Here is a 22,053-nt window from a genome sequence, read left to right as displayed (position 1 = left end):
TGGTTTAAACAGAGTGAGGATGATTTTCCTCCTGGATTTAATGCATTTGTTTTTCAACAAAATGGGATCGTGTTGATTGTTTTAACTTCTTTAAGGTCACATGGCCACAACATGAGAAGTTTAGTTTTTGTACCCAGAGTTTAGTCAGACCCTTGCTGTGTGCCCCCAGCCCGCCCCCCCCCGCCCCCCTAAGGCCTCGCAGTGATGCGGCAAGCTCCCCACCCCAAGCCTGCTTCCTCCCACGCCACAGCCTCTGCCATGGGACAATGAATGCTCTACTTTCCAGCGCTGAATGGTGAATGGCCCCGTGTTCTCATTATTTTCCCACTCCAGGGATTCTCCCGAGTTCCTATAACAACCTGGCCAGGCTCCATCTCATTTGACACAGTCATCAAAGGGAGGCCTCCTGCCACAAGAATAAGTTCCAAAGAGCCCGATCTTGGCATGGGTTGAGGGAGAACTAAATCCAAAGTTCCTGAAGACAAGTCTGAGAAATTAGGACTGGAGGAAGCTAGAACATGCTTTTCTGTTGCTGGGCCTTACTAAGCCTCAGCCAGGCCCCTCTGTCAGAGGCAGAGCGGCTGGGGCTCCAGGCCCCTCTGTGGGACAGCCAAAGCCCCAGGACACTCGCTTTAAGAGGTCCCTAAGGCCTGACTGCTCTGGGGGCTGGGCTCTTAACATCAGAGAACGGGGTCATTACCGGGGAGCCCTGAGGGATGGGAGGAGGGTTTCCCTGCTTTAAATCCTTCTCTCAATCCTGTGCATTGTGAGGCTTGATGGAAGAGCCCTCGGCACTGGAGAGGTCCAGACAGCTGGAGGTCCATGGCAGTGAACTTTGCAGGAAGTCTTTTCAACCAGGAACAAACAGGCAGCCAGGCCCTGAATGCAAAGGCAGCAAGGAGCGGATGAAAGGCTCCTCTTAGAGCCTTGGGCCAGGAGGAGAGTCGGCCCATGTTGCTTCCCAGACTCCCTCATTGGCTTGCCTGTCTCTAGCTCACCTGCCAGAAAGTGTCACCTTGAGGTTATCTCCTGTATTTGATGGGGGCATGGTCTCTAGAAGGTCCTTCTGGAAACACTGGCACCTGGGAGGTCTGCTCCAGGGCAGAGAATTTGAACAGAGGAGAAGCCTGGCCTCAAGGGTCCTGCCCCAAAGCCCTGAGGGGTAGGAGAAGGAAGCAAAGGGGCAGACATGGAGTGTTAGGGTGGTGGCCAGAGAGGGCGGGAGACCATGCTGGACAGGAACAGGGACAGAGGGACCCAGAAAGGGAAGGACACAAAAAGGAAATCTGGAGAAAGAGTCATCAAAAAGTCCCTCGATGGTGATGCTCGTCTGACAATCCCAGAATTACAAGAGACTGCCCTATTCACACAGGATGTGGATAAGAACACCCCTTTGCGGGTATCTATCATAGAACCATCTAGGCCATGCCCTCTCTGAACTAACTGCGGCCAGAAAAGGAAGGGCATTTCCATGCCCAGGGTCCCAAAGTGGGTGGGAGGCAACCCAGAAATCCCCTCAATCCCAGTTCTGGGCCATTTCCACAAAACATCAGCATGGAAGACCGTCCTGTCCTCGTAACAGTAACTGAAAGGGTGGTCTCCCGGTGATTTCAAAGCAATGCCTACATCCCCCAAAGCTGATGCCTACGGTACAGGGCACCTCGGGTAAGAAAAGGAAGGGTCTTCTTTACCCTCATTCAAAGCCAGGACTTACCTGACACAGAAACTGGAGCATTCAAACTTTAGGCAAAGTGGAGAATTTGGGAGTCCCAAAGCTTGCAGAACTTAAAAAAGAGAGAGAAAGAAAAGCAGCACCAGAGGCAGGGAGAATGAATTGGCAATGGAGTGTTCGTGAGAGAACGAAGCAGGGATGGCTGATGGGAGGCAGGGGGAGGGGAGGGCAGCCGCCTAGGTCACATCATGCCTTGATTGCTCAGTATCTGATTGTTCTCACCTGGGTCAGTTTTGTACCTGCCCAAGGCACAGCCGTGCACTATCACCTTGCCCACAATGCCTGCTTGAGCCATTTTTACTGTGGCCCCAAACGCTGGGACTTGGGGCTAGAGGATAACGATATATATGCAGAGTCCCAAGCCCTTCTCTTGTCTTCCCTCAGCCTTCTTAAGCCCCCTTCTTGTTCCCTCTCAGCAGTCCTGGGACCCCCAGGATTAAACGTCTGTGCTGAGATTGGTCCTTGGCTCCCTGAAGCCCCAGGCCACCGGAGGCCCCAAGGGAAGAGGAAACCAGGGACACATGGGGAGGGTCCTTCCCTGTGGCTGACCTCTGGTCACCTTCAGGGGGCCCACGCGAGGCAAACAGAACTCGGGCAGCATGACAGGAAGTCCAACCCTTTAGAAAATAAATCTGTCCAGCTAGCCCAAGAACTTTAGAAACATTCAGCCCTCCAGCCTGGATAGCCTACTCTTGAGAATTTATTCTAGAAAATAAATGTAGCAGAAGTGAAAAGTGATAGGTCCAACACTATGTTTCTTAGAAAAGCAAAAGATAGGAAACCACCTATGTGTTAGATCTAAGCATCTAACTTTTAGACTTTAAAACTTGACTTTAGGGCGCGTGGGTGGCTCAGTTGGTTAAGTGACTGCCTTCGGCTCAGGTCATGATCCTGGAGTCCCGGGATAGAGTCCCACATTGGGCTCCCTGCTCAGCGGGGCGTCTGCTTCTCCCTCTGACCCTCCCCCCTCTCATGCTCTCTCTCTCTCTCTCTCTCATTCTCTCTCTCAAATAAATAAATAATAAAATCTTTAAAAAAATAAAATAAAATAAAACTTGACTTTAAAAAAGTATAAAGGGGGAGCCTGGGTGGCACATTTGGTTAAGCATCTGACTCTTGGTTTCAGCTCAGGTCGTGATCACAGGCTCCTGGGATAGAGCTCCACATCGGGCTCCTCGCTCAGCGGGTAGTCTGCTTGGGGACTCTCTCTCCCTCTCTCTCTGCCCCTCCTGCTCATGCTCTCTCTCTCTTTAAAAAATAAATTAAAAATTATAAAGACCTGGATGGGGTGGCTGGGTGATGGACATTGGGGAGGGTATGTGCTATGGTCAGTGCTGTGAATTGTGTAAGACTATTGAATCACAGACCTGTATCCCTGAAACAAATAATACATTATATGTTATCAAGTTAAAAAAAATTATAAAGACTTGGAAATGAATGAAAAAAGCAAACAAAAAGTGTTCAGTGTAAAAGTATGCCAATAATGCATGCAGATAGACAAGAACTTGAAGTGTATAAAGGTACTGACATTTGAGTATTTTATGTTAAAAATTCCATTAAAGATTTTAAAATTAGAATATCAGATGCTGTCTAGAAGGCATTTAAATGGACATTCTCAAAGGGATTAAGAGTATATTTATCATGATGAGCACTGAGTAATGTATAGAATTGCTGAATTGCTATATTGTATACCTGAAACTAAGATGTATATTGATTATACTGAAATTTTTTAAAAGTGTAGAGAAACATTATAATTAAAAAGTATTTAGTTGAGGGGTACCTGGGTGGCTCAGTTGGTTAAGCATCTGACTCTTGATCTTGGCTCAGGTCTTGATCTCAGGATCCTGAGTTCAAGCCCCATGTTGAGCTCCATGCCCAGCATGAAGCCTACTTAAAAAAAAGTTTAGTCAATGAAAAATTAAAAAATAAAAATAAATAGGACATCCTCACTCACTATTACTGAGACTATAAACTGATATAATCTTGATACAGGTTGGTATAATCTACAGGGCAATTTGGCAATATATATCAAATGCCTTAAAATGTCTTTCATTCAGAAATTCCACTTCTAGGAATTTATCCAAAGAAAATAAAGAGAAATATGGGGAGATTTAACATACTATCTATAATGGCAAAAGATGTAAACCACCCAAGTGGGTCACAATAGAGAAAATTATTTGGTACATTATAGAATAATCATATGATGGATTACTATGTAGTTATTAAATATATCTTGAAATAACATTTAATAACAAGGAAAAATGCTCATAATATGCTACATGGAAAAAAGTATATATCATGTATACATGTTATGTAAATGTAAACATATATCATATGATTCTCTCTGTACATATTCTATATAAAGAGATAGGTATATATATATATTATACATATTATATAAATCATCCCAATTTTGGATATATCCATACACCAAAATGTCAATGGTGACTATTTCTGGCAGGTGGGATTATGGGTTGCTTTTTTTTTTTTTTTAAGATTTTATTTATTTATTTGACAGAGAGAGCAAGACAGCAAGAGAGGGAACACAAGCAGGGCAGCAGGAGAGGGAGAAGCAGGCTTCCCGCTAAGCAGAGAGCCCAATGCGGGGCTCAATCCCAGGACCCTGAATCATGACCTGAGCTGAAGGCAGACGCTTAATGACTGTGCTACCCAGGCGCCCCTATGGGTTGCTTTTATTTTCTTCTTTAGGCTTTCATATATTCCAGTATTTAGGGATTACTACCAGAATCATATCACATCAGAAGGCACACAAAGTCAGGTTTTTTTTTTTTTTTTTATGGCTAGTGATGCTAAGTTTGGCCACCTGGTTAAAGTGGGTTCCTCCAAGCTCTTCACTCTAAAGGGAACTTTTCCCCTTTGCTAACTAATCTTTAGGGTGAGGCTTATTTGAGAGAAGATGCATCTCCTATTTCCCTACAACTTGTTACTCTATGCAAGCAGCATCCACTATGATCCTGCCAGAGGCAGTTAGTTCATTGAGGGTTACACCATGGTTATTTTCTTCTACATTTATCAGCTGACATTCTTCGGTGAAGATGAGCTTCCCTCTCCCACACTTTTAGTATTACTATGGATTCATGGATTTCTCTTCCTCCTTCATGTTACCGCTATTATTGACTCGCAGATGTATTATTATTACTATTATGATTATTTAGTGTGTTACAACCATTGCCTGTACTCTTCTTAATGTTCAAACTCTCCCAAATATGACTGCTGGGTTTCCCTTCAAGCCAGTTACTGTGTCTCCATCACTCTTTGAACACCCTCCTACTTTCTGTAGCAGCTCGCCTTGTCCCAGATGTGGATTTGGCCACCTCTCCAAGAAGTTCCAGTTTCTTTTAGCAGGTTGTGGTATATAGAAACCAAGATCTGAGTGCTAAGTGTGTTCACTGTCACCAGGTTCATTGCTTCTAGGTCCTTTCAATGAACAGAGTCAGGAAACTGGGAAATATAAACATAAATGCGCGCGCGCGTGCGTGCGTGCGTGTGTGTATGTGTGTGACGAGCTCATATCCATACCTCCAATTCAATACAATATCACGTAGTTCTTTGTCCTTTCCCCTACTCCAGATCTGTATCCACCTACCTCCATGGTGAGAACCCTGGTTCCCAACTTCAATATAATTCCTTATCTATTCTATCCTATAATACACCCCAAACAGTTTCAGATTATGACACCAATACTCATATGGAGTCTCTGTTATTAACACTAATATTTCAGCTAGTTTTCTCTGCCCTTCAGGCTGATAACCTGTCAACCATTCATTTCCTTAAATAATTATTGAATTTAGAAGAGCAAATTCCTTTCATCTTCAGTCCATAATTAAAAGTAACTTCGATGTCAGCTGGTACAACTTTGCCCTTAGAGATCTAGATCTAATTCCATGACCTAGGTGCAAAGCCAAAGCTGGGACTTCTGCCAACTCCTGGTGGTTTGCTTCCTCAGGTCTGATCCTGCACACACTGCACCGTGACAGGAGACTCACAGCCTCTCAAGATCCGCCCCCCAAATAGTCTACTCTTGCAGAGATTTCAAGAACCAGGCGGACTTTACTGGCAACTTGCCAGGAATGATGGCGAAGGGGACAACAGTACAACACGTCAACTTTCACAACTCAGTAGGCATGACCAGTCTCAAGAAAGCCCCAGCCACTGGCCTCTCAGCTCTTCCCAGATGCTTGCTCTCCTTCCCACTGTTACTCCCTCTTCCTTTTCTCTCCTCTCGGCAGGATCAAAAAGCACCATTCTTCCCCCTCTCTCAAGCAGACCAACCTCCTCCCCTGAAGCCTTGCTCAAGACATTCTTATGACAAAGACAGCCTTCCTCCTAAGAGAAATTACAGTGAATGGAATTTCCTCCACCTCTTTACACATACAAGGGTTGGAATCTTTTTAAAGCTTGGTCAGTTATAAATGACAAACAAATTGCTGCAAAACTCTCTCAAGATGAGCCTATCCATCGACTCAGTGAATGCCTCTCAGAACCAGGTCCCCACCAGATGGCTCAAGCTGCCCAGCATCTTTCGACCTCAAGAACGTCCGGCTTCCAGACCCACCTCCTCATGTCTCCACAAACCTATCCCCCACACAGGCAAAATGGGCTGTCCAGATCTCTTCCAGTGGGATGTCCACCACCCGACACTCCCTCCCAGAATACCAGCCAAGGACCCTGAGAGAGACACAGTGCTCTATAGACATGAGTCTGCAGTCTCAGTCTGTGGACTGAGCCCAGCAGAAGGGGAGCCCGGCCCTCCTGGCAGTGCCACAGTTCACTGGGGAGAGCCTCAGGTAACAGACTCTCTTCTCCACTTCTAATTTCTCCTTGCTTCCCCGCCGATGGCCTTGCTAAGCAACCTGCCTGGACTAGAACCAGTGAGTCATGGCCCTTCCTGAGTTTTTAGGGCTCAGATGATGATCTTCTATGGGCAAAAACTTTCCAAAAGGCCAGCATGTAGTGCTGGAAACAATCCCCAACCAGGGTGCGGGGCGGGGGCGGGGGGGGAAGGTATGGGTCTTTCCAGGAAGCCTATCCAAATCACTGATGAGGGGAGGGGACATGAGAAATTTGAAAAATATTCCAAAATTGCTGTTGTATTGGTGATTTTTCTAGCCAGTGTATCGTTCAGGTGCTTTGACGTGTCAATTGCCGGTAGGAGACACAGGTCAAAATGGTTTAGTGATGTACAAGAATATTGGGGCCATTCAAAATGCAAGAGAGATGTGGTACAAGGAGAATAGGAAATGAAAGGGTCTGGGAATGAGAAGAGGGTGGACGAGGGAGGCCCCCTGGGACCACTGGCGCACTGCCCTGTAGCTGCCCATCCATCCTCAAAGCCCCTGCCTGCTCGTGGTAATCTGGGGAGCACTGAAGTACCTCCCGACCCTCTGTCCCCCTCCATCATTTCCTAACATGCCTCAAAACCACCATCTGCACCTATCCTCTGAGTTAAGCACTGGCTTCTGTGGTCTTCTCCATCAAGCAGGTGGCATTTCTGTTGGGATTGATGTTACAATTTTATCTAGTTTTGCACCATTCTGGAGCTTTCTTTAAAAAGATACATAACCTAGGCTAGGTAAGTAGTTTCTCTAGCGTGGTGCTTTTCCAAATTTTTATGCAGTCACATTGATTACTCCTCAGGAGAATCCAGAGCCCAGAGCACAGCAGCCTTGCCCTTAAGAGGTGGTAGACCCAGAGGGACAGGTGAAGTCGGCCAGTACAACACCTGTGCCCTTTGTCCTCGCTGAGATGCGGTAGGAAGCCACATATCAGGGTAATTCCGACATTTCCCATCACTGGGCTGCTCTCCCATGCCCAGTGGGGATTGTTCTCGGCCCAGGCGCCCAGAAGGCCTTGTGCTTCTTTCCATCATGGCTCAATGACTTTCCTTGGGATAGGTGGGGGCCCAGCACAGGAGCTCAGGCCCTCTGCCCGCTGAGTAATCTTGGGATTGTTACCTGAACAGGATGCAAACTGGCTAAGAACAAGGGTTCTGGAAACAAGCTTACCTGCGTCACACACTGACTCCACCCCTGGCCAGCACCATGTGCATGAGACTTACGTTCTGTCTGTTTCCTCGTCTGTAAGACGGAGCTTAGAATAATCTCTACCTCGTAGGGTTGCTTTGAGTTAATCTGATGAGCTAATGCATGTAAAATGCTTACGACACTGCCTTGCTCACAGAAGGTGCTTAATAAAGATCTGCGATTTTATACGTGCATGCATTGCTCTACACATACAAAGGCTATCAAGACATACTTCTTAGGATGGCTGAAATAAGTTTGGCAATAAAGTTAAATGTGACGATACCACATGTTGGTGAGGATGTGGAGCAACTAGAACACTGCAGATGGGAATGTTAAATGGAGAGCCACTCTGAACAATGGTTTGGCAGCTTCCAATGAAGTTAAACACACTTTACCACAGTTACCATATGAGCTAGTGATCCATTCCTAGTTATTTACTCAAGAGAAATGAAAACATACATCCACACAAAGAATGCTCATAGCGTTTTATTTATCATAACCCCAAACTGGAAACAGTCCAGGTGTTCATCGACAAGTAGAGGGAAAAACAAATTCTGGAACATCCTTTCAACGGAATACGACTCAGCAGAGAGAAGTCACCAACTCCCGATACATGCAGCAACATGGATGAATCTCAAAAGCATAATGCTAAGGAAAAGAAGCCAGATGCACAAGACCACGTACTGTAGGATTCCATTTCTATGACATTTCAACCAGGAGAACAGGAGGGGCAGAGAACGGATGAGTGGTGGCCAGCGGCTGGCAGGAGCAGGGAAGGAACTGTCTAACTGAGCCTGAGCGAACACTGTAGGGTGATGGATGGAAGTGTCCTACAGCCTCGTGGTGCTGGTGGCTACATGACCGCATATGTTTGTCAGAACTCGGAACAGCACACGTACCAAAGGTAAACTCTACCTTAGGAAATCTAATATTACCTACGAGAGGAGGGAATTGGGTAGGGGGAGTATATAAAGGATACTTTTTTATTCCACTTAAACACACCGTACCACTTGAACTTTTGTCATGAGTGTGTCATTCAGGTCCTGGGTAATAACTTCATTAGAGTATGAAGTCATAATGATGCTATATATCCACTTTGAAGGGATGCTGTAAGATGCAAATGGAATGAGATAATGTGTATACAGCATGTGCACAGACGACCCATGAATCTTCTAAAGTGACAAGGGGCCTCCACTGAGAGTGACACCCACAACTTACCTCAGTGACAAAGAGTGTACGAGGATCGATAATATCCAAGAAGTGCCTGAATCGACCGTAGAAGGATGTCTGGAGAAGGGGGTGGGAGAGGAGAGCAGATCAGCTGCTGTAGACCATCCTCCAGCCCCCGTGGACCACACCCCACAGCTTACCCTTCTCACTGGGGTCCCACCACCCCCAGGACTCCCCACGTGATGAATGCCAGTGAGGCCTCACTTCTCAGTCACCTGAGGGCAGCTTTCCAAGGTCTGAAGTCTTCTTAAAGTCAACTCATAAAGACCATTAGGATACTCGGTGACTGTCCCGGGTCCTCTTCAGGCTGCCTCCCATTTTCCTCCTTCTTCCCCCAATTCCCCGAGACCCCCTCCAGCCTTCCACAGTGCCCCAGCACCAGTGAGCACACAGGCTGAAGGAGAGGCCTGGGCCCAGCCCTCTCCCAGCCTTCCTTGTGCACCACAGCCTCCCTTGCCTTGCTTTGGACCTCTCAAGTATAGGGAGGGCCCGCCTCCAAGGTCCAGCTCAAGCATGACGGCACCCAGCTCACAGCCCTCAAGCCCTCCTTTACCCATAGCCCTGGAGCGGCTGTGAGGCTCAGTACAGGGGCCTGCTTGCCCTGGCCTTGCCAGGGTCCCCAGAAAAGGAGGGCTTTGTGCAAAGCAGGCCACAGGCATTAGCCCACAATGAAGGGAAATGGAGCAATGAGCAACACTGCTACTGGGCCCTCTGCCCTAGGGAAAAAGCCAAGCTCAAGGAGGTAAGAAGGTGCCAAGCTAGAGGACAAAGGGGAAGCTGCACACACTGGGGGTTCATGCCTCGCTACACTCCGGGCTTTGCCCCAAGTCCTCCCTAGAGCCCCACAGCTCTCCCCGCACCATCCTCTGCACAGGGAAGGAAGCAGAAGCCTCCACACTGCCCCCACCCCCCCGGCCCCTTGCTCATTAGGACGCCAGACCCTACAGCCACGGTCTGCTGCTTTCTCTTCCCAATAACGACCCTGCAATAGTTCCCTGAAAGCCCCCTGTGCATACCAGGCCCCATGCTGCTCTGCTCACCAGGACACCCCCTGCATGGAGCACCCACCCTCTCCACCCCTCCCTCCACCCCTTGAGGTACTGCCATTCACAGACCAGATCAAGCTTCGGCACTATTCCTTAACTAAAACTGTTGCTTCTCTAAGTGCTTATAACTCAAAGGGCCTAAACCATTTCCCCACTTATACATAATGCTCACACTGCTGTCCTGGCAAAATTTCCCCTCTAAGTATTTAGTCTAAGGAAGCAACCAGAGACGTTCAGAGGTGTGGTCAGATGTACATGCTGATGATGCTCACCGCTGCATTATTTACGAAGGTGGATGGTTCGGTAAATAATGGTCCACTCATATGACTGAACACTATGCATCCATCTAAAATCATGTTTTCAGACATTTATGACATGAAAAAATGCTTATGATTTTGTGAAATGCATACTTACAGGGTAATGCCAACTTAAAAAAAAACGAGATAGATGGACAGTAAGTGGATAGCAAAGACACACAATGACATCCAGACCCTGGTCTACTAGAACGAACTGGGGGTCCTTAGAGAAGTGGCTGATTCCAGGGCTGGGGAAGGGAAAGGACAAGACGAAACTGGTCCACCTTGTTAGGCCAGAAAGTAATGAAGCTGCCAGCCCACAGAATGATGGGGACATGTTAAAGGGACTGATGAGGGGCAGATGGACATGGTGTGCCTCTGGATGGGACACCCTGAGAAATTCATGGCATCACTCAAATAGTATTCTGGAGGGACTGACGCTAATCATGAGTAGACATCGGCACACCCAAACTAAGGTGCGTTCCATAAAATGACCAGCCTTGTTCATCGAAGATGTCAACGTCATCAAGACAAAAACTGAGGAATGGGGCCGCATGGAAGGAAGCTAAAGAAACAAGACAACTACACATATCTGTGATTCTGGACTGTCTCATGGAAGGATGCTCTCAAGGACATTACTGAGAGAACTGACAAAACTGGAATAGGGATCATGGATTAATAAAAGTCTTCGATCCGTTAGATTTCTGAGGGTCATAACTATACTTGAGGTTATTCCTAGACACTGAATGTGGGTGCCCCTCCCCAAATTCACATGTTAACCTGACACCCCATGTAGTGGTATTTCGAGGTGGGGCCTTCTGGAAAGCAGTTAGATGAAGGCAGAATGACATCAGTGCCCTTGTAAGAGTCCCCGGAGGGCCCCTGGTCCTTCCACCATGTAAGAACCCAGAAGACGGATGTCCATGAACCAGGAATCAAGCTGTCACCAGACAGTGAATCTGCCAGGGCCTTGAGCTTAGACTGCCCAGGCTCCTGAACTGTGAGAAATTCATTTTTGTTGTTTATAAGCCACCTAAGTCTATGGGATTTTTGTTATAGCGGCCCAAATAGACGAAGACAGAAATGTCAGAATGCCCTCGTTCTTATGATACACGAAAGTAGTCAAGGGATAAATGAATATAACCTACTCTCAAATGGCTGAGAAAAAATAACATGTGTAAATACAGAGGGCAACAATGCAATCTGGAAATGTGGGTACTTCTGGTTTCTTTACAGACTGAAGACGTCCTTGGTGATATCATGTATATTTGCTACGTTCCTGGACGTGTGTGTGTGTGTGTGTGTGTGTGTGTGTGTGTGTGTGTGTGTGTGTGTGTGTGTGTGTGTGTGTTTCTGGGCTTTCTGATCCCCTGTAGACAAAAAGAATAATAAAGGAAGTGCGACAAAAATGTTAAAAACCAGTGGATCTAGACAAAGGGTATATGAAAGTTCTCTTTATTCTTTTTTTAAAAAAGATTTTATTTATTCATTTGAGAGAGAGACAGAGCACAAGCAGGGGCAGAGGGAGAAGGAAAAGCAGATTCCTTTCTGAGCAGGGAGCCCGACATGGGGCTTGATCCCAGGACCCCAAGATCACGACCTGAGCCAAAGGCAGACACTTAACCATCTGAGTCACCCAGGTACCTCAAGGTCTCTTTATTCTTTTTTTTTTTTTTTTTTTTTTTTAAGAAACAAACTCTTTTTTTTTTTTTTAAAGATTTTATTTATTTATTTGAGAGAGAGAGAATGAGAGATAGAGAGCACGAGAGGGAAGAGGGTCAGAGGGAGGAGCAAACTCCCTGCCGAGCAGGGAGCCCGATGTGGGACTCGATCCCGGGACTCCGGGATCATGACCTGAGCCGAAGGCAGTCGCTTAACCAACTGAGCCACCCAGGCACCCAAGGTCTCTTTATTCTTATTGCAACTTTTCTGTAAGATTGAAACTGCTTCAAAATAGAAAGTACAAAATTATTTCTTTTAAGTTAGATGAAAATATATTAAAATGTTAACAGAGATTGACTCTGGGTAATAGGAATATGGGTGATTTTTATTTCTTTTTAAAATGAAAAAAAAAAAAGAACAAGCGTTCTGTGTAATACACAGAAGTAATATTCTATTTTAAAAATAACTTAATTTAAAATACTATCTAATATAGTACTTGATTACAAGCTCCTGAAGGAGGTAGGCTGTTGGGTGTTCCTTCCATAGCCTCACCCTCCCTGGCTCCTAGTTTCCTGTCTCACACCTAGAAGGGTCCCCAGCAACATCCCTGCCACAAGAATGAATGAGTGGGCAGGTGAGCAGCCTATGGCCTGGAGGGGATGGAGCCCAGGCAGGGCTTCCAAGGGAGACTAGGACTTGAAAGGGACAATAGCGTGGCAGTTAGTGGCCCAAGGAGGGAAGAGGAGCGGCAGGGGCAGAGATGGGGGCCTGGAAAGAGAAAAGTCCCCTTTGTCATTTGACACCACGGCCACTGAGAGAGTGGGCCTTGGTGAAACACGTTGTTCCATAGTTACTTACCCTCACCCACTTCTGAGCTGGGCTCAGGGAACACGACAGTGAACAAGCGTTAGAGAAGCCGTGTCCATCAAGAAAGACAAGTAAACAAGTAACTACAAAATACGGTGATCAGAGCTTAAATGAAGCATCATGAAGCGCAGTGAGGACACAGATGATTTCTTCCTAGTGAGTCAAGGAGGCTTCCCAGAGGCACTGGGATGGGTGGATGGATGAGTTTACCAAGCAGAGAGGGGTATCCACAAGGACTCTGATGCATGAAGGCTGGACTCAGAAACTGCACCACTGTCAGCCAAAGGAGGGACTGAAGTATGACAAAAGACATTTTAGAAAAAAAGGCCAAGAACAGATACGGTCTGCCTGGAATACTCCGATAATTTTTTAAAAACGACTTATTAGTGCCCTGGGGAACTAGTTGTATTACTATATTCAGACAATCTATATGCATTAAATACCTACTATGTCCAAATAACTGAAATGAGAAGGGCAAGGCAAACACGATAAAGATCCATCCCCAGCCCTACACAATCTTATCACCTAGTAGAAAATTTCAAAAATTAAAAGAAGAGCAACTGCACCAGACTTCTGCGGTTTTATTCATTCATTCACGAAATAGCTACTGAGGACCTACTGTGTGCCGACCACTGCGCTGGGTCCTGGGGTACAGCAAGGGGCTGCCTGACTGGGGGAATGAGGAAGAACAGAATGTGGATAATGCCTTGATTTCTAGTTAGATCCTAAGGCCTATTTATCGGGACAGGGCCAGGGGAAACAAGAAGTATACGACTTAGTGGCAGGGAAGACAAAAGTTCTGGATTGGTCATGTGAGTCTGAAATACTTAAAGGGCCTTGCAGATGTAACATTTCAATAAGCACTGCAAACAGAGACCTGAGATTCAAGAAAGGGGTTCTGAGTTGTAAATGCTAAGCATAGATGATAGTGTACTAATCCAATCAGCCTAAGACCCCCCCCCCTCCGGGGACAAAGTCACGTCTACTGACTCACTGCCGTGAGGGAGGCCACACAACAGAGGAACTGTGGGGCACATCACCAAACAAAGGGAAAATTCAAGTTAGTATAGAATTCTGGGCAAACTTCGGCTCAGGTCATGATCCCGGGGTCCTGGGATCGAGCCCCGCATCGGGCTCCCTGCTCAGTGGGGAGCCTGCTTCTCCCTCTCCCACTCCCCCTGCTTGTGTTCCCTCTCTCGCTGTGTCCCTCTCTGTCAAATAAATAAATAAAATCTTTTTAAAAAAATATTCTGGGCAAAGTTGGAGGAAAATTTAAATGACGTGATGCTTTAATAGGCTCAAAGCAAAGCTATGAGGCAAAGGAGTCCATCTAGGTCTGGACTGAGAAATAGCCACAGGGTCTTGTTTCCTTAGAAACTATAAGATTAAGATCAATGTGGAAGGTTGTGTCCAGAAACTGCTTATTTGAAGCACTGCACTTGGGTTAATCTCTGAGTCAAAGTGACTTTAGGCCCACCTCTCAAGAGGGGGATGTTTCATTCCTACTGATATTATTTTAAACAGCAAAGTTTCTGGCAGCCTATGGTCTTGGAGAATGTGACTTCTCAGTGTGTACGGAGGAGTGGTCACTCAAAGAAGTCACTGGGACACTTCGCAGCTGCAGGGGGTCCTTGGGAGAACCACTGATTCTTTGTAGGGAGGGGGTTTCTCTGTCATTCCAGACTGAAAAATGGCAAAGAAGGGTTTCACTTTTTCAGTTTGGGTTAATTTTTGTTTTCTCAAAAGTTTTAAGTGTATGGCCTTCCCCCCCCCCTCCAAAATTCAGCCCCCATCTTTACCCATCAAAGAGTGAGTCAGCCAAGTGATTCCTACCCTTTCCCTTCACAAGAAAGGTGAGTCAGCTCATTCTCAGCAGGACCTGCAGCACAATAGTCCCACCTCAACAGCCCCTGGGGAGAGCAGGTCTTGGGAGCAGCCGCCAAGGGCCAAGGCCTGAAAGAAACTGGCAGCCCTCCAATAAATATATACCTGTACCAGACCTCTAAGTCACGGCTCTTCCAGATCAAGAATAAAATATGCCCTGAACCTATAGCCTGAAGGCAGAAAGGCTGGGCCAGCTCCGTAGTCCTTAGCCAGTCTGTACAAGGAAACACCTGGGCATCCCCAAATGAGGTCTTCCACCCAGGGATTCAAATTCTGTTGGCTGGGGTGGGCTCCAGGCAGCACTGTCCATGTAAAACCCTGCCTGAGTGATAGTAATGTGCAGCAGGGGTTGAAAGCCACTGGACTAGAAGGTGTTGACCTTGTCCACAGCACAAACTAGCTCCAGGACCAGCCTGGGAAACAGTCACTCTCCAGCCTATGGGATGTGAATGATTAAAACACGTAACACATAATGCAGGGCATTTTCATTCTGGAACTTGAGTTCAGGCAAACTATATAAGAAACCTCCCTACCACGGCCTCCCAACTCTGAGCCCACACACAGCTTCATCCTGGGAGTGAAGAGTGCACTTTCCTGTTCCAGCCAGCTCCCCCTCCCCCAAGGGAGCCCCGTGCAACCCACCTGTTCTGCTGTCTCAGTTGGTTTCAGAACTTGCCATGCATACACAAAGCACACCCACACCCCCAGTTAGCCTCGCAGCTAAGTAAGTGACTCTCCCGAAGGAACAAGGAAGTTTAAAAACAAAACAAAACAACTTATTTCTCGGTAGACTGAAACACAAATGGGAAGAAACACATGTGTTTGCTCCCTGTCCTGGGATCCAACTTGCCAAAAATGGTGTCTGGGCCCAAAGCTAGTTCAGGAGAGCAAATGAGCAAAAAGGAGGAAAAGGAGTACAGTCGGGTCACAGAGCTTCCCCAGGAGCTCCCTCAAATAAATAAATAAATCTTTAAAAAAAAGTATGGACTTAAAGTCTATAGGAACCACAGGGGACAGAAGAACATGTTAAATAATACCACAAAATTGCCATTGGCCATATTCGGAATGAGGGAAACAAACAACACAGCTTCTTCAACAAATAGAGAAAAAAAAAGAGAGTAGGAGGACCAATAGATTAGAAGAGACTTATCAGTCAAATATAACGTGTGGGACCTCCGGGTTCCTGATTCAAACAAACCAATTATTTAAAAAATGATGTGATGGGGCGCCTGGGTGGCTCAGATGGTCAAGTGTCTGCCTTTGGCTCAGGTCATGATCTCCAGGTCCTGGGATCGAACCCCATGTCTAGCTCCCAGCTCAGCAGGGAGTCTGATTCTCCCTCTCTCTCTGCCTTTCCCCCTGCTTGTGCTTTCTCTGTCTCTGTCTCTCTCTCTCAAATGAATAAATAAAATCTTAAAAAAAAAAATATGACAATCATGGAAATGTGAATAGTGCAATGGACTGGATGTTTGTGTCCCCCCCAAAGTCATATGTTGACTCTTAACCTCCAGTGTGAGGTTAAGTGATGGTATTCGGTGGTGGGGCCTTTGGAAGGTACCCTCATGAATGGGATTAGTGCCCTTATAAAAGAGAGCCCAGAAAGATCTTTCCACTCTTCTGCCATGTGATGCTATAGCTAGAAGGCGTAGTCTATGAACCAGAAAGCTGGCTTTCATCACAGTTTGCCAGCACCTTGATCTTAAACTTCCAGCTTCCAGAACCATGAAAAGTAAATTTCTGTTATTCGTATGCTACCCCATCTATGGTGTTCTGTTATAGCAGCCCAAACAGACTAAGACAAATTGTGACTGGTTTGATGATATTAAGAAATAATTATTTTAGGTGTGTTAATGGTATCGTGGTTATATTAAAACAAATCAAAAAACCCTCTGATACCATGTGAGAAAGAAGGCACTTCACCTCTGTGATATTCTTCCCCCAAAATGCATAACCCCAATCTAACCATGAGAGACACTAGACAAACCCAAATTGAGAGATATCCTACAAAATACCCGACCAGTACCCCTCAAAACTGTCAAGGTCATCAAAAACAAGGGAAGTCTGAGAAGCTGTCACAGACCGGAGGAGGCTAAGGAGACATGACAACTAAATATAACGTGGGATCATGGATGGGATCCTGGAACAGAAAAAGAACATTCGTATAAAAAATAGTGAAATCCAATAAAGTCTGGATGTATAGTTAATAGTAATGTTCCAACGTTGGTTTCTTAGTTTTGACAACTGTACCAGGGTCATATGAAATGATACTATTCGGGGAAACAGGGTGAGGGTTACATAGGAATTCTGTTATCTTTTTGTCTTCTGTAAGTCAAGTAAAAAAATTTATTTTAAAAAAGTCCTTATTTTCTAGAGATACCTACTAGCAGGTACAACAAAATGATGGGCTGTCTGGGCATTGTTTTAAAATAATTATTTGGTTGGAGGCACCTGGGTGGCTCAGGTTATGATGTCAGGTTTGGGCTCAGGTTATGATCTCAGGTTCCTGGGATGGAGACCTGCATGGGGCAACCTGCTCAGGGCTCCCTGCTCCGCGGGAAATCTGCTTCTCCCTCTCCCTCTGCCCCACCCCGCTTATGCTCTCTCTCTCTCTCTCAAATAAATAAAATCTTAAAAAGATAAATAAAATAATTCATTGGTTGGGATTGGGGGCATACAGATGAAATGAAGCTGGTCTCACAGTGGCAAATGTTGATGCTCGGCTGGATCTTTCTTTGACAACTGTCTCCACTTCTGAATGTCTGAAAACCTTAATAAAACAAACAAGAACCCTGGAGCCATACTGACTAGGAAGTGAGTTAATCTGTCTGTGTGCTACAGGTTCCTCATCTATCATATATGGTGTAATTGTATCTGCCTCACAGAGTTGTTGTGAAAATTCAGTAAGTCAATATGCCAAAGGCTGGAACAATGCTTGGCTATTATCATCATCGTATGGAAAGAAAGATGGTCACAGACCAAAGCCCAGCAAGGCAAGTCATCTTTCTCCACCCTCTGACACTGCTCATTGTCCTTTCTCCCCCAGTCTTCCTGCACAGAGATCCATGAAGGATGGAAGGAAGAAGGGCTCTAGGGCAACACTAGGGAGTAAGGAAAGACCTCTGCTCCCAGTCTTGCAGAAAGTGATGAGATGTTGGGGCCTGAGGGTGGTGTCCCTGGCGTGCGCTCTGGGAATTGGACCCTGGATTATGAGACACTCAGGGTTCAAGTGGCTGAAGGCAGCTAGCGTGGTGGAAAGGAGGGTTGGGGGAGGGGGTCTGATTTCAGGAAGTAGAGGTCAGCAGGGCTGGGCTCTGTGGGCCTTTGAGGCCCCTCCAAAAGTGAGGTCCTTATCTCAGAAGCAGGGTAAGCCACTGGAGAGTGTTCAAGTGTGTGGTGGGGGTGGGGAGAGGAAGGAGTCACCTGATCAGACCTGCATTGTTGAGAAAACCAAGTGGAAGAAGGAAGCATTGGAAGGGGGCCAGAGTGGAAGCAGGGAGACCTGTTAGGCTTCCACAGTGGCTCGGGACATAGATCACGGGGGCTTGGTCTAGGATTCCAGCAGGGGAGATCAGTGGATTTGAGAGCTGCTGTGAGAGATGAGCACACTGGGCCTCTGGTTGTATTTGGAGGGTGAGGGAGAGAAAGAGAAGTCTGCAGGGGACTTGCAGGTTTCTTGGGAGTCAACTGGGTGGAAGTTGGGCTGCCGGCACAGCAGGGAGTGGTGTGGGAGGAGCAGGAGGTGGGGGCAGGGAGCGGAGAGAAGTTCCTTAACAGGGACAATCACCTCCACTGTGCTTTATGCAAGTCACTATGCCGGAGAAGGGAAGCTTCCAAAGCAAACAAACACTTTCACCGCCCTCAAGAGCGGTGCCAGAAAGAATACCAGCAAGGGCTGAGTGGAGGAATCTCAAATGTGCGTTTATGGCTCCAGCAGTGATCACAGCAAAGGCCTCAGGCATTAAAGCCACTGAGAAGTCCTCAGTAAATGTGTGTGTGACTGAATGTCCCAGCACAGGTACCAGAAAAAAGGACAACCCACAAACCTTTATTCAGCACATTACCATGTGTCTAGCCCCACCTCGGGGTAAGATGGAGACGAGGAAGGGCAAGATCAGCCCCTTCTCTCAAAAGATGCACACAAGGGTTGAGGAGAACAAGTAACCACACAGAAGTGTTAGAGGAAAATAGGACAGACAGTCACTAAAGGCTGACCTAAAAGGATCCCTCTTGGGGTGGCCAAAGAGGGGCTTAGGAGAGAATCGGTGACCTGGTCTAACCAGGGTAATATCACACGGAAGAAGGGAATTCAGGGGGGTGGTGCCTGATCCTTGAAGAGTGAGTTGAATGTGTGTGGAGGGCTGGGAAAGGGGGACAGCCAATAAAGGGTCACTCGAGTCCAGGGAGAGGCACCCCTAACAGTCTCACCCTAGGTGGCACCCTCCCCTGGCAGGAAGATGCCAGTCTTGCCTCGGACATCTACATGCTGAGATGGTTTATTTTTTTAAAGTAATTAAAAGTCCTGTTTTAAAACAGTGAGGACATTCTCTCAGAAGGCTCAGGGGGGCAGTTCCTTAATTATCAGCGAAGCTCGGTGCACCACTTTCCTGGAACCAGTCCCTCTCCCACACAAGCACCACCACCAAGAAAACAAAAACACAAAACACAAAAAACCACCGCACCGACCTTTGTACAATTTCCTTTCTTCCTGCAAACTTCTTTCTGTCCGCCTCCGCTGCCCCCCACCCAAGGCAAGCCCGGTTCGCTTCAGCGGAGCCTCTCGGCCCTTTTCCTAATAAAGTCCACCTCCTCGGCGCTGGAGGCAGTAGAGGACGGAGGGTACGAGGCGGCCCGGAGCGTGGGTACGGCCCCTCCAAGCCTTCAGCCCTCGCCGCACGTCCGGGCTGTGGGTTCGATCCCCGTCTCCGCGGCCGAGGGCGAGTTAGCGACGCCCTGTCGAGGGTCCCCGAGTAAAAGGGCCACTGTCACCGTGCTCCGAAGAGACCGACCGGGTCGGACAGAGCCGAGAGCTCGGTCGCGCCAGGGCCCGGGTGCCAGAGACCCGTCTCGGAGGTCGCACCGGGGGAGGGGGCTGAGGCGGGCTCCCGGGGACGCGGACTCTCTCTACAGCCCGCGGCCCCAGGAGATGACACAGCGTTTCCTCCGCACCCCGGCTCTCCCCGCATGTCCTCGTTCCATCCCCGGCAAGGCACCAGCCGGCGACTCGCTGCGTCAGCGAATCCCCCGCTGGAAGGGACAGGGGTCGCCGGGCTGCGAGAACCCCTCGGCTCGTGGCCCTAAACCATCGCGCACTGCGGACCCGGCTTGGGGGTCGAGGGCTGGGAGCATGACCGCGGGGTGCGGACGCTGCCCGGGAGCCCCGCCAGCAGCTCGCAAGGAATGTCAGTCCCCACCCAGGGAAAGTTAGAAGGCATCTCCGTCACGCCAACTTGTCATCCAGAGCCGAAGTCGAACTTTCCGCCGGGAGTGGCTGGCTGCACAGCCCAAAGCGACCCTGCAGAAGCCGCTGGGACCCGGGCACCCCAGATCCCCGGCCGCGACCGACCGTGACCAATCATCAAGCGCCTCAGGCGGGAAAGGCTGGAGGGCGCGGGCAGCCGAGGAGTGACGGCACCGGCGGCCAATAGGGAGCCAAGGTGGGAGTCCACGCCCATCCTGCTCACCAATGGGAGAGGGTTGGCTGGGGCCGCGGTCCCCGAGGCAATAGCTGCAAGGCTCCCCGGTGGCCGCGGGTCGCAGACCCTAGGACTAAAGGGGATTTTGGAGAAGAGTTTGCTCGCCCACCCTGTGCTACCCGCCGACTCTCAGACCATAGCCCGGTCCTCACCTGCTGGAAGCGGGGTTTACCCAGCTGGAAAGGAGGTGCATCGGTCGAGGTGTTAGCGGCACTAGCCGCCGCCGCCGATGCTGTAGTCGCTGTATCCGCCATAGCCACTGACGCCTGCAATCTCCGGCCCTTTTAAAATGTCCCTCCTCGGCCCCCGCCACAGCTGCTTCTCCCGATTGGCCATAAGCAACCGCAGCGAGCCCGAGGCGCAAGGGGTTGTGGGGAGCGTAGTTTTTCTCGTCACGGCGCTTGACAACCCTAGACTGCGGAGAGTTGCACCGACTCAGACCCGGTCTCGGTTCCTGCCGCCAGCTCTGCAAGGCTCGGCAGTGTGGGAAGAGTGTGCGTGTACGACTCTAAGGTCCCAACAGTGGGCCATCGGGCTACCCCTCGCCGGTTACCCTAGAAGTTTGAGTTGCTGCGGAGGGCATCGCTCCTGGGGCTCTAGCCCAGAAGAGTCCTACTCAAGCGGGCCTGACCTGGGACTAGATGGGCAAGGACTCCAGGAGGGATAGGGTTAATCCCGGAAAGCTTTCTGCAAGGACTGGCACTGCGGAATCTTCATGCGGTTTCTTCTGTCGCTACCCTGCCCCTCCCCTTGTGCTCTCCAGCCCTCCTGACGCTCGGTTCCAAGAGCACGCTGGGCGCTCCTCGCCCCTGACCCTTGAACTTTCCATACCCAGAAAACTCCGTAACTTTTTATCTTTACCTGACTCTGGATCTCCTGACCTCAGCCTACACATTGCATTTCCCGATCCATCACCCTACTTCCACAAAATCCACTTATGCTCCTATAGTACCCAGTACCTTTTCTGCAGCCCGCGCGTACTTACAGTTATTATGGTTTTGCATGTGTTTCCTACTGTAAGGTCCACGGGACAAGAGGTGTTTTACTGCTAAGTCCTCAGTGCCAGGCTTGGCAGGGCTCGCAACAAGGACTCAGATATTTGCTGACTGTGTGAGGTAAACAGTGGGAGCTTCAGGGCCTCGGTGGGTTCCACTTCCTTTGTCCAACTAAGGAAGATCCCTCCCCAGCCTAATTCCCCAGCAGGAAGAGAACTGGGAGTGGGGTTCAGTCGTGTTTATTAAGCACTACAAGGACTTTAGGTGAGAGAGAGGAGCGTATATCATAGAGCAAGACACCAGCAAGGATAATAAACACACTTGTGCAGTACAGAGTAGAAGGTTCCCCAGCTGAATTATCTGGTCAGTGAGCCAGGCTCGGGGGAGGGGAGGGAAGCTGCCTGTTTCACCCAAAAGGACAGGAGAAATAATTCTGACCTTAGGGAGCCCCACTTTAGGTCTCCTTCGTCTCACTGTGAGATGCAGTGTTGGCTCACGCCTGCTCATGTCCTTCTGGACAATGCATGATCTATAGCCGTCAGTTCCTCATCCATCAACAAGAACCACAAGAAACAGACTATTCCTAAAGCCAGAGAAGAGGTGC

The 22,053-nt window shown here is 48.3% G+C and overlaps 1 protein-coding gene across 8 annotated transcripts in view; it reads right to left on the bottom strand.

Annotated features, from left to right (window-relative positions):
• Positions 1-20,771, bottom strand: part of SFXN5 (sideroflexin 5) — a 112,894-nt gene extending 92,123 nt beyond the window's left edge. Inside the window, exons 1-2 of one of the 8 annotated variants that reach the window (XM_035728881.1) lie at positions 20,607-20,771; positions 8,995-9,063 (exon numbers count right to left, since the gene is read on the bottom strand). In XM_035728881.1, coding sequence (XP_035584774.1) covers positions 8,995-9,063; positions 20,607-20,708 — 171 coding nt within the window. In that variant the 5' untranslated portion in view covers positions 20,709-20,771. Of the gene's footprint in view, positions 1-8,994; positions 9,064-9,221; positions 9,854-19,444; positions 20,359-20,606 lie in introns of those variants that run through there. The other 7 variants (XM_027622149.2, XM_027622150.2, XM_027622147.2 and 4 more) reach the window with 7 other exon arrangements.
• Positions 20,772-22,053: the final 1,282 nt, after the last annotated feature.

This window comes from Zalophus californianus, chromosome 8 (assembly GCF_009762305.2).
Source record: "Zalophus californianus isolate mZalCal1 chromosome 8, mZalCal1.pri.v2, whole genome shotgun sequence".
Lineage (NCBI taxonomy): Eukaryota > Metazoa > Chordata > Mammalia > Carnivora > Otariidae > Zalophus > Zalophus californianus.
This window is presented reverse-complemented; position numbering and strand designations above follow the sequence as displayed.